At 41.3% G+C, this 18,084-nt stretch overlaps 2 protein-coding genes across 2 annotated transcripts; both read right to left on the bottom strand.

Annotated features, from left to right (window-relative positions):
* Positions 1-23: 23 nt before the first annotated feature.
* On the bottom strand, positions 24-4,923 carry mfap5 (microfibril associated protein 5). Its single transcript, XM_075466505.1, has 7 exons — positions 4,776-4,923; positions 3,736-3,810; positions 3,592-3,624; positions 3,422-3,460; positions 3,225-3,312; positions 623-696; positions 24-530 (listed from the first exon to the last, which is right to left on the bottom strand). The coding sequence occupies exons 1-7, from the start codon at positions 4,921-4,923 to the stop codon at positions 418-420; spliced, it is 570 nt and encodes a 189-aa protein (XP_075322620.1). The 3' UTR covers positions 24-417.
* A 6,042-nt stretch (positions 4,924-10,965) lies between these two features.
* sbk3 (SH3 domain binding kinase family, member 3) lies at positions 10,966-17,796 on the bottom strand. The gene is made up of 4 exons (XM_075465728.1): positions 17,464-17,796; positions 15,279-15,426; positions 13,904-14,106; positions 10,966-12,117 (listed from the first exon to the last, which is right to left on the bottom strand). The coding sequence occupies exons 1-4, from the start codon at positions 17,467-17,469 to the stop codon at positions 11,344-11,346; spliced, it is 1,131 nt and encodes a 376-aa protein (XP_075321843.1). The 5' UTR covers positions 17,470-17,796; the 3' UTR covers positions 10,966-11,343.
* Positions 17,797-18,084: the final 288 nt, after the last annotated feature.

The following is an 18,084-nucleotide window of genomic DNA, read 5'->3' as shown; positions in this document are numbered from 1 at the left end:
AAAAATAAGCCTTTGAAGGGTCGTTAACAAATAAACTCTTTTATTTTAATGGCTACAATAGTGCACGTATTATTGGACTGTCAATGAGTACCTTACAATCCACAACAGTGTGGCTCTTTTTTTTTTCTTTTTCCTTTTTCTACAATAAAATGACTCAGTGCTACTACGAGCCCGTTACTACAGTACCTTAAATGGATCGTAAACCAAGGAAGACACGATCGGTGTCCAACAGCACGATATTCACACACGCAATTAAAAGACAAATACATAAACACAGATACGACTCAGCACTTGTATGTATGTGTGAAAGAGAAATAAAGAGCGCGCCCTCCTCAGGTGCAGACCCCTGGTTTTATGGAGTTACGACGCCCCAAGGTATCATCCTCACTAGTTGTCACGTCACCGCTCTGGGCAACATCAGACCTTGTTTGCCCAAGTTTTGGGGTTGCCACGGCGACTGCGACAGCGTTTCCTAGTAGATGACCTCTCGATACGTTTGGGCCAGCCGGACAACTCTCTGCACAGTTCAGCTGTTGGGTGCAAAAGACAGACAGTTCCTCAAACATGATATATTCTGTAGCTCTATATCAGAGTGCGTGTTTTTACATGAAGAGTGTCTCACCTTTGAGATACTCATCCTGTGGGCAGACTGTCCTCATACAGATCTCATTGTTTATCACGTAGACACGAGGAAGGCTGTGTCAGCGACAGGATGAAACGCACAACATTTAGAGTATTGCGTAAGAGCAGTAGGGAGTCAGCCTGACAGCTGTGAGCACTTTATTTATTCATTTTTTTATTTAAATCTCGTAAAACGGACCTTCGTCAGTAGTACCTTACGTAATGAGTTTAGAGGAAATCCAGTTGTGTGTAAAGCGGCGCTTGTTGACTTTGGACTGCATAAGAATATGTTCTAAAAACCATTTCTGTTGTTCACATAAGTCTTCTGAATAAAGAGAACCCAGATAAGCAAAAGAGACAAACAAATGCATTACGCTTGATGATTAGAAATGTCACATCTATGGCAAAAGCACAACTCCAAGTAAGTTCTGTATTCTGCAAGTATCTTATTCACAATAGAAAACAGAAAATGTATTGAGCTCTGAAAGTGAGACATTTTTCACTATTTCACGAAAAATATCAGCTCGTCTTGAGTTTGATTGCAGCGAAAACGTGGGACGGGGGAAACTAAAGTCTGGAAAAGGAAGTGGCACTACAAAGAAACGGCCGAAGAACGTGTTGCAACTCACATTATTTTGTTAGTATCACCGATTAAGTTTTTTCTTTTAAAAAGAGCACTTTAGAGAAACAGGCTCTCAGAAGATGAGGTTCAGCAATCTGCAACAGACTGCTGACAAATTGTGGAGCAATCTCAGAATAACGTTGCTTCACTTAAAATTGCAATGACGAAATTTCACAATCTGAAAACATCTGAGGAATAATGAAACACAAAATACAACAATGAGGACCCAGGACGATTGGGCAGCTACAATCCTGTATCAGACAAGAATGGGACAACTTTCCCCTCCCAAAGGTCCAGCAGCTGGTCTCCTCAGTTCCCAGATGTTTACAGATGTTGTTAAAAGAAAAGGGGATGCTCCAAAGTGGTAAACACGGCCCTGTCCCAACTCTTTTGACATGTGTTCCTGCCATGAATTAGTGAAATGTTTCATATGTTCTGAAGTGAATAAAGTATTGGTTTGTGGTATGTGCAAATCATTGCATCCTTTTTTTAATTACATGTTATACGGCGTCCCAACTTTTTTGGAATTAGGGTCGTACGTGAGCCTGTAGCGTTAGAGGCCAATTTCAAAGTAGATATAAAGTTGGGTGTTTTCAATCAGTGTTTTATTAAAAGAACAGCTGAGACTTGTTGGTTTAAAGGGATAGTTCGCCTCTTTTGACATGAAGCTGTATGACATCCCATATTAGCAATATCTTTATTAAATTTGACTTACCCCTGCTGCGTCCTGTGAGCCGAGTTCCAGCTGAGTTTTGGCGTTGACGAAGGTAGTCCGGCTAGTTGGCTGGGGCCACAAAAATAAAGCGTTTTGCTTCACAAAACAATATGCGTTGAAAAGGGTAATACATTTGCATCACGAAATCGTTCAACAGAAAAAGTCAGACCTCACTTCGCTTGGCATTATTTTCTTTCCCTTCGTATCACTGCGTGCAGCCACCTGCCGACAGCCGCACCTGTTACGGTGTTTACTGCTCGGTCTGCACTTCGGTCTGCACAGTTTACACAGCATGCAGTGATACGAAGGGAGAGAAAATAGTGCCAAGCGATTGTGAGGTCTGACTTTTTCCTGGACAACGATTTTGTGATGCAAATGTATTAGGCTACTCTTTTGAAAGCATATTGTTTTGAGAAGCAAAACGCTTTATTTTTGTGGCCCCAGCCAACTAGCCGGACTACCTTTGTCAACGCCAAAACTCAGCTGGAACTCGGCTCACAGGACGCAGCAGGGGGTAAGTCAATGTTCATAAATGATATTGCTAATATGGGATGTCATACAGCTTCATGTCAAAAGGGGCGAACTATCCCTTTAAATGACGCGCATTATCCCAGCTATCAAACATGGCGGTGGTGCTATCATGGTTAAGGCTTGTTTTGCTGTGTATGGATCAGGACATCAAGGCATCAAGATGGAGCTAGGAATTCTGAATTATACCAGCAAATTCCAAAGGAAAACTATAAGACAAGTATTGGTGAGCTGAATCTCAAGAGAAAGGGACTCGTGCAGCAAATCAACAAAATGCTGTTAAAAGCCCAACTCAAAGCTCTGTCCTTAATCCAGAAGAAATGCTGTGAGAAGACCTGAATGAGAAGTTAATGTTTGGAAACCCACCAAGATCCCAGAATTAAAGCTGCTCTGTGCAGAGATGTGGGATGCAATTATTCCATGCAGATGTGCGGGACTGGTCAGCAGCTAGTTATAGTTACTGCTGCTGAAAGGGGTCACACCTGCTGAAGCAAAGGGTCACTTACTTTTCCTACCCTGAGGTCCTTGACAATGAAATGAAAAGTAGTGACCAGTTTGTCTCCTTTGTTTAAAGGGATTCTCTTAGTTTGCGCTTACCTCTTGCACTAGCTCACGTTGCAGTTTACAACAAAAAGAAACATCGACTTCAAGAACTTTTGAACTTTTTTTCATCTTAACTCAGAAAAATGATTTTGGTGACCGAATAAAAGAGCATTTTCCTAAGAGTTTTCAGATCACCTGTAGAGACAAAGATTGCCGAGACATCTCTTGATGGGCCTGTGAACTGAGTACATCCTGGTGCAGGGATACATCTCCTCCCGACAGCCTGCGGAGACAGCAGATAAAAGTTTGAGCTGTATAAATGACGAAATGGTGGCACGCTGAAACTTTAAAAGGGGACGTCAGAGGCCATCTCCCACCAGGAAGTTACTCACTGGCTGGTAAAAGGGAGTCTCCAGGTGCCTCAGTGCTCTCTAGAAACAAGGAAAGAAAACAGGATTAGACTGGGAAAACATCCTACTGCTGACCCATGCCAGCGGTTCACAGCCTTACAGATGTCACCCGTCCTGATCAAAAGTGTGACTTATGAGGAAAAGAGCGTTACCGGTCTGCTGGGCTCGGGCTACAGCTGCGAGCGCTGTGGAACAGAAACCACATGAGGGAAGTGTTTCGCAGCATAAAAACAAACACGCAGCCACTCAACCGTAATTAAACAGGATGATTTGTGTGTTCTGTTTGGCAGCGTTACCGTAGAAACTGCAGAGGAGCAGGACCACTAGGAGGCTGCCCATTCCTTCAACTTGTAAGAGGTGAACTTTACGAGCTGGAGGAAGAGGAAAAGAGTCAGGATGATTTCACAGAGTGGAACTGCTCAATATCCTCACTATGCTGTTTATGTTTCCTTTAATCACCTTGCATGTAAATGCTCCCCACATTCCTGGTCACTGTAATGTTTTCCTTAAAGTTTTGCTTCAGCTAAGAACACAGATGTGCTGCAGAGTGCCATGTTTAGGGAAGTTATCATCGCTATAAAAGAGTGCCTGATGTCATTTTCCTACATTTATTTGATCTAGTATTTATTGGACAGCTTGTAAACAGCTTGATAAAGTAGCAGTGGAGCAACTAAAGAAAACACCTCACCTCTGGAAATGTTTTTCTTCTTTGCCTCACTCCTTGATTTCTTTCTTCCTTCCCTCCCTCATCTCCCGCCCTGCATCATTCCTCTTGTGATGTGTCAGAGTAACTTTGGAGTCCAAAATGTGAGTCCTCTCAAAAGAATTTGTTTTTTGTGCCCCGTTTGAGCGCCCCTCCACCCCTCCTCTCCTGCAGTCGCACATTCTTTCCCAGCTTTCTTTTCAGAGAACATGTCACTGCTTTCCAACTATACAATCACCACTAACCAATCTGAGCGTGGAGTCTTTTTTTCCTAGTCCAGTTTTCACTAGCGCTAATTCCAGAGTCATAATTTGCAATTACTCATCTGAAACCCGAGCATTGTCCTGTTTAGCTGGTGCATGTCTGCTTTGATTTGTTTTAGGAGTGCCATGTCTTCCTCTGCTTGTACTTGCTTAACAGTGCAGCTAACCACACATTACATCACTAACATGTCTGTTCAGAAGTGGAATCGGCCAAACGTTCTCGTAAATCTCGCCTGTACATCTGATCAGTCGGAGATATCCTTCAGTCAGTATCTTTGGTTGTAAGTTATCTTCATGTGCATGTGTTCCTGTGTGTATCACCTACAGAATGTGCAAAAAATCAGGTGAAAAATAATCAACTCGTACTCACAACTTTTGCTGTCGTCCACAACTGCTTTAGTTAAATGAATCTTTTGTCTTCTCTTCTTTCCCCTCCTTCCATCTCCTGCACCCTCCTCTTCCTCCTGCCCCTCCTCCCCCCTCCTCCTTCCCATCACACTTTTCATGTTTTTCACCATTTTCCCGCTCCAGTCTATTGGAGCTTTGTAACTCAGCAATAGCTTGTTGGGGTTATTCTTTCTTTCCAGCTCTTATACCATTTTTGACCATGCTTTGAAAAGCATCCTGTATAATCAGTTGGTTTACTGCTCACAAAGTGTAGTGAAATAAAAAGAAACTAAATATTATTCGCTGTGACTAACCTTCTCTTTGAAACTCATGTAATTCTGTGGGAGCGACAAAGTTTCCAGGACTCTGCGCTCCCCCTGTAACTGAAGAGTTTTTCATAGCTGTGTCCGTGTGTTTGAGCTAATTTTCCTGATGCCAATTGAACTCGGGATGTTTGGGTGACAAATGCCCAAACATGGGCTCTTTGCAACCCTAACCTCTGTATTTACACTGATATCCTGGGCTGTCCTTCTTGAGCGTCTCATCACCACAAAAACAAGAAAAGCAAAAACTCTCAGTTAGACTAAAGAAGTGCAGGCGCATCAGGGCAGACATCAGATTTATAAAATACATATGCATATAAGGCTAAAAGAGACATAAATGACCAAAAATAAGGTTACACTTTCCTCGTGTTGCTTTTTTCTTTACAAAGATGAGTTTAAAACAGTCAGTTATGCAATAAAAAAGACCCAGATTAACGTCAGGAACCTAAACCATCAATGCTGGGCCTCACATTTGCCTTTTGTATAGCATGGTACAAACAGCAGGTGGAGCAATGCACATAGAAATGAATCCTCTGGCTTAGTAGACGCTCCTCTGTCTGCAGAGACCAATCAGAGATACTTAGTGCACTTTAATATCACTGTTTTGATACTTTGATGAATTTAAAATGGGATTTTTACACGGAGCATGACAAAGCGTGTTAACCATATCCTTGAATACTGTGAGCATCAGTTTATTCAAGTGTCTCAGTGTGTAGATTTGATCTTTACCAGCAGGAAATGTTCATAAACAGGCCCATTATACGCTGGTTTCTGTGGGAATATTTACCGTAGGTCTGATCTTTATTTTTCTAACAACGACGAGACCTTTTTTCAGGTTTTTGACGCAGAACATGATGTTTTCATAAATCAAACCATAACCTAGGTCAGGAGTGCATCTGGAAACACAGTCACTGCATTTAAGGACCGGTCATTACAGTCAGCTGGGTTAAGATCTGCTTTGCTTTGCTGTTAGGCTGCATTTTTATATGAATTAGACCAAATTTGATGGTCGCACAATGCAGCACAGTTAATCTTATTTACTTTAGCTGCAAAACTTAATTATTTGAAGCATATTAGTAAGCACTAAACGCTAAACTTTATCTTGTTTGAGCAACTCCATTCTGACAATTTGATATACGTCCCTAAAAAAACTTGTCACATTGGGCTCTTGTGTTTTTAGTTATGTGATGTAGTGTTATCAATCAATTGATTGAACATAAACTAGTAACTTGTGGAGAAAATAACCAAGTAGTTGCAGCCCAGGTTTACTTCATTGCTACAGGAACAGAGCTTGCTCAGCCTATTTGGATTTTGAAAAATGTCAATCTAAGATCAGAGATCAGACAAAAAGCTTCAGAAAAGGGATGAAGAAGGTCATGGCTATATTTACTGATTCCAGTCACAACAATATAATTCATAGCATCTTTATTCATTCCTATAAGTGGGTTTGTCAGTCTGAGGGAAGATTGCACCATGTAGATCCCACAACAGTTTCTGATCCATGATAAGCCGTAATACGGTTCTCTGTCCCCAACTCAGGCCTCTTGAGTTTTGACTACAGCTAGATGTGGAACATTTACTTACAAAATGTTACAAAAAACTGTTGTAGCAGAAACATTTAGAATAAATCTGTAGCTTTTCTGTGTTTTTACACAAGCTGTTCTGTTCTGTGCTGGCTATCTGGACAAAGATGAAAGTGAGTATCAAGGCCACAGTTCCTGACCCTTTGTCTCTAAGATCTGTTGTGTTGAAAAGCTTTTCATTGGGACCGTTATAGCTGCTGTGAAGGGAAATCTGACACTGCATTGGCATCCATAGACATAACTAATATAAATATTGCCTTACATACCTATGAAGTTACAGACAACATTACTCTCACTGGCTCTCCTGGTGGGGCTGGTCAGCTCAGCTCAAGGGGGACACACTTATTATCCCCTTGACATATCGGGGGTACATGGACTCAAGGGAGAGTGTCCATGGGGTGGGGGGGCTTTAACAAGGTCGACTGATTGATGACAGTCTGACAGATGGTGGCAGCGTAAGCAAAAGAGAGGAGCAGCGGTGCCAAAAGGGATGCTGTTCATGCTGCTCCTGCGTGAGGAGAAAGATGAGCTGAGATGGGTGGAGATAAAGAACGAGAGGGGAGACAAGACTGGAGGAAGGGGGTCAGGTGGTGTGACAGCCAGGAAGCTAGTAAGCATGCCAGATAATAAACACACGATAATCTTTTCACTTGTTTATTACTTGGATGGTATTGCATGACGCATGCCAGCTCTGCAAACACCCCTACCGACCTCATTTTCACTCCAACACACTCCATGGCTCATCTTCTCTGCTGCAGTCCCTGCATTTCTGATTTTTCATGCACTGCTGAGTTTCCAGTGCCTATAAAAAGGCCGACAGGACAGAAACTGAGCTCTCCCATCAGCACATTGTGGCCCTCAACATAATACAAACTAGATTAATCTCTGCCTTTTGCTGTGGAAATGTGATAATTCAGCGTTCTCGCTGACATTTTGGCTCCGCCCCCGCAGTCTAGTTTACCCAAGTAAAGTAGCTGAACATCTCGAGCAGGCTGTGACAGAGAAAGTTGGGGGGTGCAGAGGAAATTTTAGGCCTTGACAGCTCAAGTGGTTGGCTTCTTTTAGAAGATGTATTTCATGCATTTGGGTTTATAAATTCTTAATTTGTTCCACTGTGATATATCCATCCCGCTCTGGTGTCAGTATCTCTTTTTGTGTATCCCTCTCACAGCAGGTGACTTTGTTTATTAGATATCGCTATAAATCTTTTAAACATCTTGTTTTCTCCGTATCATCTGTCTTGCTGTTTTAAAAGATTATGAGCTTTTATGAAGATAAGATAGCAATACTTTAGTCTGAACATCACAGGACACTTTAAAGTTAGAAAGTGTCAACTTTTTGTGCTGAAATATACTTTATTTAATATTGGCAGCGTAAGATCAGTCTTGCTGACATTACATAAGTATATATATGAGCGTATTTGGTGTCTGTATCATTTATCTTCATACATTTCTAATCTTTCTTGACTTGAAAGAACATACATGAGTGAGTTTAGCTTAATCTTCCCAGCATGGGGTTTTATTGATACTAAAACCTTTATTCATAGAGCACCTTTCAAAATCACAGGACAAAGTTCTTTACTAATAATACAGGAACAAACAATAATAGTGAAAAAAATATATAAAAAACACCAATTGTAAGATGAAAATGCCATTAGGTCAATGTATGAGTTTCAAGAAGGGATTTAAAAGAAGACACTGAGTTTGCCTGCTGGGTCTGTTAGCCAGATTACCTTTAGTGAAAACTCATGATTTAGGAAACATTTCAGAGATTCCTTGGCCATTTAGGCTTTAAAAAACAAGTAATAAAATATTTTTAAAAACCCAATAGGAATGAGAGAAGGGCAGCAATTTATTTCTGTACCTGTTAAAAAGCAGGTAGCAGCATACTGAGTCAGTTGAAGTCTCTGTGTTTTTTCACTTTTAATTGATGCCCGGCAATCCACATGTTTGCCTTGTAATGTTTCTCCTGTTTTCATCATGCCATGTGTTGTTATGAAGATCAGCAGATTTGCACCTCGATCAGCATCTTTGTGTTGGCGCTCTGATGCCTCTCTGGTCTGCACCATGTGTTTCCATTTGTCAGACTGTGGTCCTCCTTTATTCCCCAGCTGAGTGTCACATGGGTCAGATGAACCGTTTCCTAGAAACTCACATATGGCAGTTACAAAAGAGGACGTTTTAATGTAAACAGGCCGTAACATGAGCTACTGATACTGAAGCAGCTTTTGATTTACATTAGCTGTCACCCGAGAAGAAGAAGGTCCGGAGCGTGAAGGAATGAGAGGGAGTGCCGATCTGAACAGTGGAGCAAAGATGAACGGAAAAGATAATGTCTGAGGTGCATGGCACGAGAAAAGTTATCTACACAAGGGCTGGAGATGGAACGAGAACAGAGAAGAAAGGAATTAATGGGCATCGTGGGTCAGAGGGTTTCATTAGATTGTGCTGTTGTAGGCCTTAGGGTGCCGGGGCAGCTTGACTTTTGCATTTGGAGGCCTGTGGAGTGCAGATTGTCAGGGGGAGGTGATGATGTGCATTTTGTGCAAATGGATGGGCTTGGGGTCTATTTATAAATCCATCTGGAGTGGCCCTCAGCACAGGGGTTAGCAAAGATCCTACTGGCATACACACACTCTCACACTGCACATTAGCAGGTGCTACCAACAGGGACTCACTCCAAACTGAATACTATGCTGTTGCCTGCTTTGCAAATTGGAAGACTAAATCTAATTTAGTTCAATCTAAAGATAAGTTTAATGTGGTGCAGAGCTGAGATTTTACAAGTTTGCGTAGTGCCGGCTTTGCATCAACAGTAATAATAATAATAACTTGGACTTATATAGCACCTTTCAGGGTACCCAAGGTCGCTTAAACAGCGGCAGAGAGAGTTAACATCAAGCATGACTCAGAGGTTGCAACATAAATGGAGGTTGCAAGGCAAGGCAAGGCAAGGCAAGTTTATTTGTATAGCACAATTCAACAACAAGGTGATTCAAAGTGATTTACAGATACATTAAAACAGTAGAAATAAAAAGCACGATTTAAATTTTAAACAAAAAAGAAAGAAATAAGAACAATAGATAAAATCAGTAGTTAAAATGTGATTAAGTTTTGAAACTCAAGCTTCAGATTTGGAGCTTTATTCAAATGCAGATGAAAATAGGTGTGTCTTCAACCTGGACTTATATACACTGAGTGTTTCAGCTGATCTGAGGCTTTCTGGGAGTTTGTTCCAGACATGTGGAGCATAGAAGCTGAATGCAGCTTCTCCATGTCTGGTTCTGACTCTGGGAACTGATAAAAGACCGGAGTGCAGGAGTGCATGTGATTTGTCTTCCAGAAACAGTTCACTTTGACAGATGACAACTCAGCCCACAAAAAATATGGAGGTCAACCATCCACATAAGGTTTATTTACTGTCAGCATGTCGATCAGCCATGCACCACAGACGGTACCAAGGACTGTATAAAATTTATGTTCTTCAATCGGTTATATGAATAACATGTCTGTTCTGCTGATGATAGTATGCTCGGAGCTTACAACACACCACACACTTGGAAGAAGATCATACTGGTAATTCTATCAGGTTGTATTGTTCAGTCCAATTTTAGATGTGTCCGTACTGTTCTGCAGCACCTGTTGCTGCAGCGCATCCAAGATGTCACTTGGATGCGCTCTTTAGAGTTGCTTAAGAGGGATTCTTTTATGTTGGCTGCAAATATTTGAAAGAATTTGATATTCATGAAAAAATGCAAGGTTGTGAGTTTACATTTGAGGTACACATGTGGGTTTAAAATGAGAACAGAGGTGGTGGGTAAAGGATTAGTTATCTCACAATAAAGCATTTCATTCTTTTGTGTACAGAGATTTGTCTCGATTCTCTGAATATCTTAATGATATCATGTGCATTGCAATTCTCCATCCTTAAATTCTTTGCAATTTAATGTTGCAAAATACAAACCCATGCACTCTTACACACAGTAGAAAATCTTTCATTTTTATTTGTTAAGATTGAGCATCTCTAATTTCTATACCAAGTCATTTTGCCGATCTATTAATCCAGTAACTTGTGAGATGTTCCACTGTGTTTTATTTTTTTTGTGGAGCAAACTTTTCTAATCTGTTGTGAACTCCCAACTTTTCTGATGAGTGGAGTTGCCATCAAATTCAAAATGAGCACATCATTTTCTAAAAAATGCATTTCAAGAGGATTTTGTCTCAGCAGTGGATATGATGTATTGTATGATTTTCAACTCGACCCAGTGTTTGAATGCAATCTGTTTTTATTTACATTTAATACAGTATTACAATGGTTTGGTGATGGTGATATTTTTCTGTACATAACATCATGACACCATCATGACAAAGAACAGGGTTATTCTATTAAAACAATCTCAATGTGGATTTTATAAACATTTTTCAACTCGGCCATCAAATTCTGGTATAATCAATACATCATAACACACTAACAGGAACACAGAAATATGTACAATGATGACAGCGGTAACTTGATTGAGGATATTTACAAATATATGAAAAATGCAGCACAATGTACACTTGGACTGGAGTCATATCTATAATCATACAGCAACATAATGTCAACATATTCAAAGAAACAGTCTTGAAACTGAAAAAGACTAAGTTCATCTCTCTCCTCTTCCTTCCCTCAGCAGCTCTGCTTCTACTCCTCCTCTTTCTCTTATTTTTCTGGCTTCCTTCTCAGCCTCCTCGGCTTTCTTCTTCTCCTCTCTTACTGTCTTCATGAGCCATGGCCCTCCCAGGTAGCTCAGGATCTCCTCTGGGCTTCCTCTGAGCTTGGGCTCAGGGTGGAGCAGCTCCTTTAAAAGAGTCATCACAAGTGGGCTGAGGCCCCCAAACTGTGAGGGAGGAGGGTTGTCTCTTTGTTTTTGCTCCATGACTCTGTAACCATCAATGTCCTCCTCATCCCTCCTCTCAACTTCTCTCTTTTCAGCCTCACAGCCAAACCACTCCTTGTATCTACGGTAGCCACGGTCGTCATGAGTGCTCTCCTCCCAGGGGAAGCAGCCAGTTAGAAGGCAGTAGATGAGCACACCAAGGGCCCAGCTGTCAATACAGGGCTCCACTGTTATCCAGATGTCCTCCACCTCCTCCTCAATCCCCTCTCTCTGCCTCCTCTCCACCTCTTTCTCAGCCTCTTTGGCAGCTTCCACCTCCGGTGTGCAGAAAGGCGACTCATACCACACAGCTCGAACGGTGGAGCCGATGGCCCGGGTGAGGCCAAAATCACCCAGTTTGACCCAGCGGCAGGAACTGTCACACAGGAAGATGTTCTCAGGTTTGATGTCGCGGTGGACGAAGCCCAGCGAGTGGAGGTGTGTGACGGCACCACTCAGCTGGGACATCACTCTCTGCACACAGTCTTCATCGATGCCGACCTAAAACAAACAGACAGACAGTGAGGAACAGGAGAAAGAGGGTCATGTCATCTCAGTTTTTCTTTTCTTTTGTTTGGTTCTGGTGAAAGCGATGGTGGGGAAATCCCAAAGGCTGTTTTTTGTTTGGTAAAATATCTTTTACTCAACATTTTGACTATGGGGACAGATGGACATTTAGTCCATGTAGACACATTTCATCAGGACAGTTTGTCAAAACACTGTTAAAAGTCAGAGGTGGTTTTTTTCTTCAGGTTTGTCTTGAAAATTCAAACCTCAAAAAGTGTTAAAGACTTCTCTTATTTTGAAACAAACAGTTGTCGGTATTTGTGTAGTTTAAATGCTGCAGGAGGTTAAATCAGGCGAAAACTGTTCTGTAACAATGAGAAATATTTAAATATTTATCTAATTAGCAAACGATTAATTTCATATTATAATTTCCATTCAATTACAAAACTTTTGTCATGAAAAAGAAATGTGATGTAATTAAATGTAGTTGTATTCATTAGTCTTCTAACATGGCAACTTCAACACGTTGTTAAAGACAAAAGGTTTATCTTGAAAATGAACAATGATAATTGGAATGAATTCACGCGCAATTTGGGGTTTAATAAGATATTATTTTAGCTACAAAATAACATTTTTAATTAATTCAGTCATATCTTTTCAAAGTATGCATTTTAATGCATTTCTACACCTGATGTGGTTCTGTACAGACATGTAGATTTTTATTTGTCCCACGTGCATCTTCTTTTTTTTTAACTTCTTTAATCTAAAATATGCCGAATTTGGCTTTTTCGCCCTGGATCCATCTTTAAATGCCAGTTTCTGCACATACTGGAAAAAAAGCTAAAAATAAAATAGTATCAGCTGGACATCTTTAATAGTTTTTTTTAAAAATCTTTTAATAAACAAATAAAAACTTTTGGCTGTATATATTTTGACCCATTAGGAATTCCTGTATCTGATAAAAGTCACGACACAGAGCCTTTTAGATTAACTACATATCTGTCCCCCAAAAACAAACATGTATACCTCACTGTGACCACGAAACGTCTCTGATCATCTCGGGTAAAAGCTCAAATCTGAGCCACTCTCTAAAGTGGCTGAAACTTCGTAAAAATGCTACATATGGCTCTGATTCTTGGGATATCGCAGTTTATAGACACCTTTCACCAGTGAAAAAATCTGATGGTGGGAAATTTTGAAAAGTCTTCCTGAATTGACTAAGAATAGCCCAGAAATGAAAATAACATGAAGCACTTTAGTACTGGCATAAAGTCAACAGAATCTGCGTCATTGTAGTTGATGGTGACGCTTTTGGAAATCCCTGCTTCACTTCAAGTGCTATCTCTCCATTAAATTAAAGCAGGTTGCCCTTCTTCTTATCAGTACTCGGTTGTGTTACTGGCAGAAACACAAACACAGAAGTAGGTGAACTGAGAGCAGCTATCAAGCACGTCTCAAGTTTTTGCTGGCAGTAAAGAGAACTCAAAATATCTGGATCAGCAGTTCAATTCCCTCTGAGAGAGCCGAAGCGTGGACATCTATGATAAGCTTTCTGGACAGTTGCAGCACTGAATATGTCTGTCATGCAGATTTCAGTCAACAATCCTCACTGCCTGGATTATTGTCAAATATATTGTGTAGTTTTGTGAAGTTATTTTTGCCACAAAAGATGTTTCAAATGTTTCCTATTGCAGATTAGTGGGATATACATGTCGCCTCTGAGAAGCCCGGCTGCAGCCCATAAAAAGCATGATTCATGCCACACATCAGCCAAACTGACCTCTGACACAATGACACTGTAGAGATCACCATAGAGACCAGCTTGCTGGGCAAAGACATAGTAGGACGGCGTGGAGAAGAAGATGCCAAGGGCCCGTGTCAGAGAGGGATGTGTGCAGTAAGAAAGGGAGAGATTGTATTCACGCAGGAAAGAGGTGAGTGACGTGGACTGCCGAGGGAAGAACTTCAGAGCCATTGGAGTTCCTGGTGGGAATGAAGCAGATTTAAACGGCACACAATTTAAAACCTGTCATCGTTGATGGACTGTGAGTGTTGTTCATCACTGACACTGCGAACAAATATAACTTCCCCTTTGGGACGACTCTGTTTCACGGCTTCACTGCCGCTGCAGCAACTCTATCTCAGAGAATGTACCAAAGCACTTCATTACAGCGACAGAAGTGCAAAAGGTTAAGTGAACACTATCAAGACAGCGATCTGTCCTCATGTTATGGCAGCGCTGACCACACACAATGTTTAGCCTCTTTGTAAGACACAGACCTGTGCAAAGATCTCGAGCCTCCCTCGTGTCTTCATGTTTTTAGTATAGAAAAAGAGAAAATACTATTATTGCATCAACGAGATGATTCCAAAAGAAACATTAGCTAAAAAAAAACGGCATATCTCAGCATGGTGTGCAGTGTGTCGAGGAAACTGGACAAGTGGAGGACAAAATAAAAAACTATCGACAGCAGATGAACAGTATCATAAAGAGATGTCCTCAAGAAAGAGGAAAAAATCCTGGCACAGGACCTGAGAGATGCATCTGGACCTTCAGTTGATCCATCTACTGTTCACTGAAGCCTCATCAGAAATGGTCTCCATGAAGGGTGGCTGTCAAGAAGCCTTTTTTAATGAAAGGAAACAGGGAGAAAAGGCTGAGCTATGCCAAATGACACAAGAAGTGGACTGAAAACCAGAGGCAACAACTCTCATGGAGGGATGAATCCTCCCCAGAACCTGGACATTATTGAAGCAGTGTGGGATCATCTTAACTGAGAACAGAACAAAAGGCAGCTAACATCCAAAGAAGAGCTTTGAAATGAGCTTCAAGAAGCCTGGAGAACTATTCCTGAAGACTACTTTAAAAAATGACTGAAAAGCTTATCTAAGAGGGTTCAGGCTGTGTTGAAGAATAAAGATGCTCAGATCAACTGTTGACCCAACGCTTGTTAGAATTGCACAAACTGTGTGTTTTGTCTTTCCATTTATGTTTGCACGTTTTGATAAGTTGCTGCACTTATTTCCTGTTTTTCTGGCAATATATGAAGAAACGAGAGGTGGTACAAAATGTTTGCACAGGACTGTACAATTTACAAAATTTCACAACTTTACCTTTGTACTTTACTAAGTGTTAACTTTGAATATGCACTAACCTCTCTTTCTGTGCACAGCCAGCATGACCTTTCCGTACGATCCCTCTCCTAAAAGCTTTACCATCTGAAAGTGTTGGGATACCTTCAGACTGGGCATGGACTGCGCCGACAGGAAACATAGCTCGTCAAGTTCTTGAGCTGCTGCAGCCTGGATACAAGCAAACAGACACAAATATTTTGTATCATACTCCATATTCTGTGTCATTGCATGATGCCTGATTAGTTCTGTGGCATCAAGAGAAACAAGATCCACAGCTTGGCCAACAGGTGATGATAAGTAACTACGAAAAATGAAGTGTGCATCTGACGCTGCACATTCTGAACCTGCAACATGACGAGGCCTGGACGCCACAAATCTCATTAACCTTCTTCATTTATGTGCATGCACGTGCTTGTTAGGATGTCTCCGAGCAAGCACTTGGCAGGAAATTAGTGGAACATATTGTCATTTTCAGCTGATCTGGTTTGATCCTCACAAATCTTTTTAGTAGATGGGGTTAATTCCAGCCGTGTTATCATGACTATCTGAACATTTGGCACTGTCAGTCAGTCTCTGAGTCCAAGCAGCAGCGAACTCTGAAGGGTGTGAACAACGAAGACACGCAGCCCAACACAAAAAAAATGAAGCAATCACAAGGGGATAATATATCTTTACTTGTGACCTTGTGTAAACAGGCAGCGCATTTTGTTTTTATATAATCGCGCATGTTGTGTCCTTGCAGTCAGTCGTAAGATTTGGTTGTTGTGGTAATATTAATCAGTACTTCGGGATGAGGAGTAATGAGCCAGTTGGGATCTTCACTGAAATTGTCCAGATCAAAAGATCAGATGCTTCTATATGACACTGAAGGCTTTCCACAAAACAGGTTTATGTCATGGTTTACAGCAATTTGCAAAAATCTTCAGCTCATTTCTCCATTTGTTGCCAGGAAAATGTGTTTCTTTGATTTTGTTGTCTTTTATGTGTGGACAGAGCACCGGTTTATCCCTTGAGTTAGGCGCCTTTTCATGTTTGAATGAAAGGTTAGTGTTCCATAAAAAAAAAAAATTTCTTCGGAAAATGGTCAGGTACAAGGACCAGACAGAAAACGATGGAAAAAGCAGCCAACGTCCACAGAAAACCGTTGAAGAACCTTCAGAAAGCCTGAAAAACTACTTCTCAAGACCGCTTTAAAATCTTACAAAAAAAAGTCTGGTTCATTGGAGGCAAAATTTAACAAAAACAAATAAGTTGTGGCTCAGGACTTTTTCACAGTACTGTACTTTGAAACACACAAATTGATTGAATGAGCAGCATAAGGCTTTAAGCAGATTTAGAGAGCTGCATAGCACAGATAAGATGTCTGGTGGCAAGCTTGATTCTGCTCTGTCGAAACAGTTTGCGCCTTCTAACATTTTAGACCCTTAAAAAGACACCTGCTCACCGCACTTGTGACGACCTACATGCTAAGAAAGCCAGCGTGTTTCCACTGGAAAACCTGTAGGCCTACATCCGATTTGATGTATATAGTGTAGATGGTGTTTAAGAGTTAAATTCCCAAATGCACATCTAAGTTTTATTCCCAGAGCTGTTATGTTGTAGTTGACATATGATGATATTCTTCAGCTGCTTTTCATTCCACACATGCCAGAGGTAAACAAGCATAATTCATTATGCACTGGGAATTGTTTTTTTGAACCAGGTCACAGCTTAGCCAAGTGACTCGTTGGCTCTGTTATATTAATCAGTGCACAGTTTTGTTGCTTCAGGAGCGTGTAGGCTGAGGTGACTATCAATCAAACTCTTTTTGGTTTGTAGCCTGTGTCATAAAGCAACAAGTGCTGTTAGATTTCAATTCGGGCTCCGATGGTGAACGTCCAGTGTCCAGTAAGTGTTCCACATCGGAACCTGAAAAGCCTCTCAGCAGCTTGTTTATTAAGCATCTGGAGCCTCAGAGCAATTTTTGCAATAAATAGCGATGGGTGCGTTTATGTAATACCTGGATGTCATCTTACCATATAGTCACAAAAGATAGGATACATAAAGCTGTCTGCACATACATGAAACACCTGCATTTATGTGTTTTATTGGAATTACATCCCTATTCTCTACACCACGTGTGACAAGTTGTAAGACTGTCATTCAACGGTGCAGCTAAAGTTATGTGCCACATTTAAACTGACAGGAATCATGTACAATACTCACTGTCATTCTCGGTTCAGTTGGATGATCTTTGTTCAGTTTGTCTCGGCTCTTGTCAGCATCTAATCACGTGCTCTTTTGATAGTGCTATTCAAAGCTGGAGATATGTTCACTGTCTGCTGCTGGACAGACAATCAAACTAGAATTGAAGCTGATATTTGCGCCTTCGATCCGTGGTTCCAAGCAGTAGCACAGCAGCTTTATAGAGGACGCTCAGAGATGTTTACTGGAGACCTAGTTATTGGCCGTGTGCATCTCCCCAGGACAGACACACTAAACTCTCTCTCTCTTTTCCTATTCTTGTGCCAATACTCCCTCCCTCCGCCTCTCATCTGTTATGCTGGCAAACATGCGTAAACCAGCTACGAGGTATTTCAACCCTGCCCCCTCAGTCCCTGTCGCCCCCTCCCTTCACTGTCATACAGTACTGTTAATATTCCACCGTTTCCACCCTGTCAATCAGCCTGACCACTTCAGCCTGTCTCTCTCCTTCCTCCCCTCTCCTCAGCTGTCACTCACTTTGTGTCCCTACACACAACCTCCCCTTCTTTACTTTCCATGTCTTTTTCTCACCCTCTCAGTTCGTCTGAGTCAGTGAATTCCCGCCACAGTGCAGGATTCCAG

Source organism: Odontesthes bonariensis, chromosome 5 (genome assembly GCF_027942865.1).
Source record: "Odontesthes bonariensis isolate fOdoBon6 chromosome 5, fOdoBon6.hap1, whole genome shotgun sequence".
NCBI classification, from domain to species: domain Eukaryota; kingdom Metazoa; phylum Chordata; class Actinopteri; order Atheriniformes; family Atherinopsidae; genus Odontesthes; species Odontesthes bonariensis.
This window is presented reverse-complemented; position numbering and strand designations above follow the sequence as displayed.

Excerpts from the sequence above, each read along its gene's own strand:
- mfap5 (XM_075466505.1), bottom strand. The coding sequence starts at position 4,923 with ATGGTGAAAAACATGAAAAGTGTGATGGGAAGGAGGAGGGGGGAGGAG. Across the intron at positions 3,811-4,775 it reads TGTGGACGACAGCAAAAGTT|CTCGTAAAGTTCACCTCTTA; the intron begins GTGAGTACGAGT and ends CTCTTCCTCCAG. Across the intron at positions 697-3,224 it reads GGCAATCTTTGTCTCTACAG|CCTTCCTCGTGTCTACGTGA; the intron begins GTGATCTGAAAA and ends TCGCTGACACAG.
- sbk3 (XM_075465728.1), bottom strand. Across the intron at positions 14,107-15,278 it reads GGCTGTGCACAGAAAGAGAG|GAACTCCAATGGCTCTGAAG; the intron begins GTTAGTGCATAT and ends CATTCCCACCAG. Across the intron at positions 12,118-13,903 it reads ACAGTGTCATTGTGTCAGAG|GTCGGCATCGATGAAGACTG; the intron begins GTCAGTTTGGCT and ends TGTTTGTTTTAG.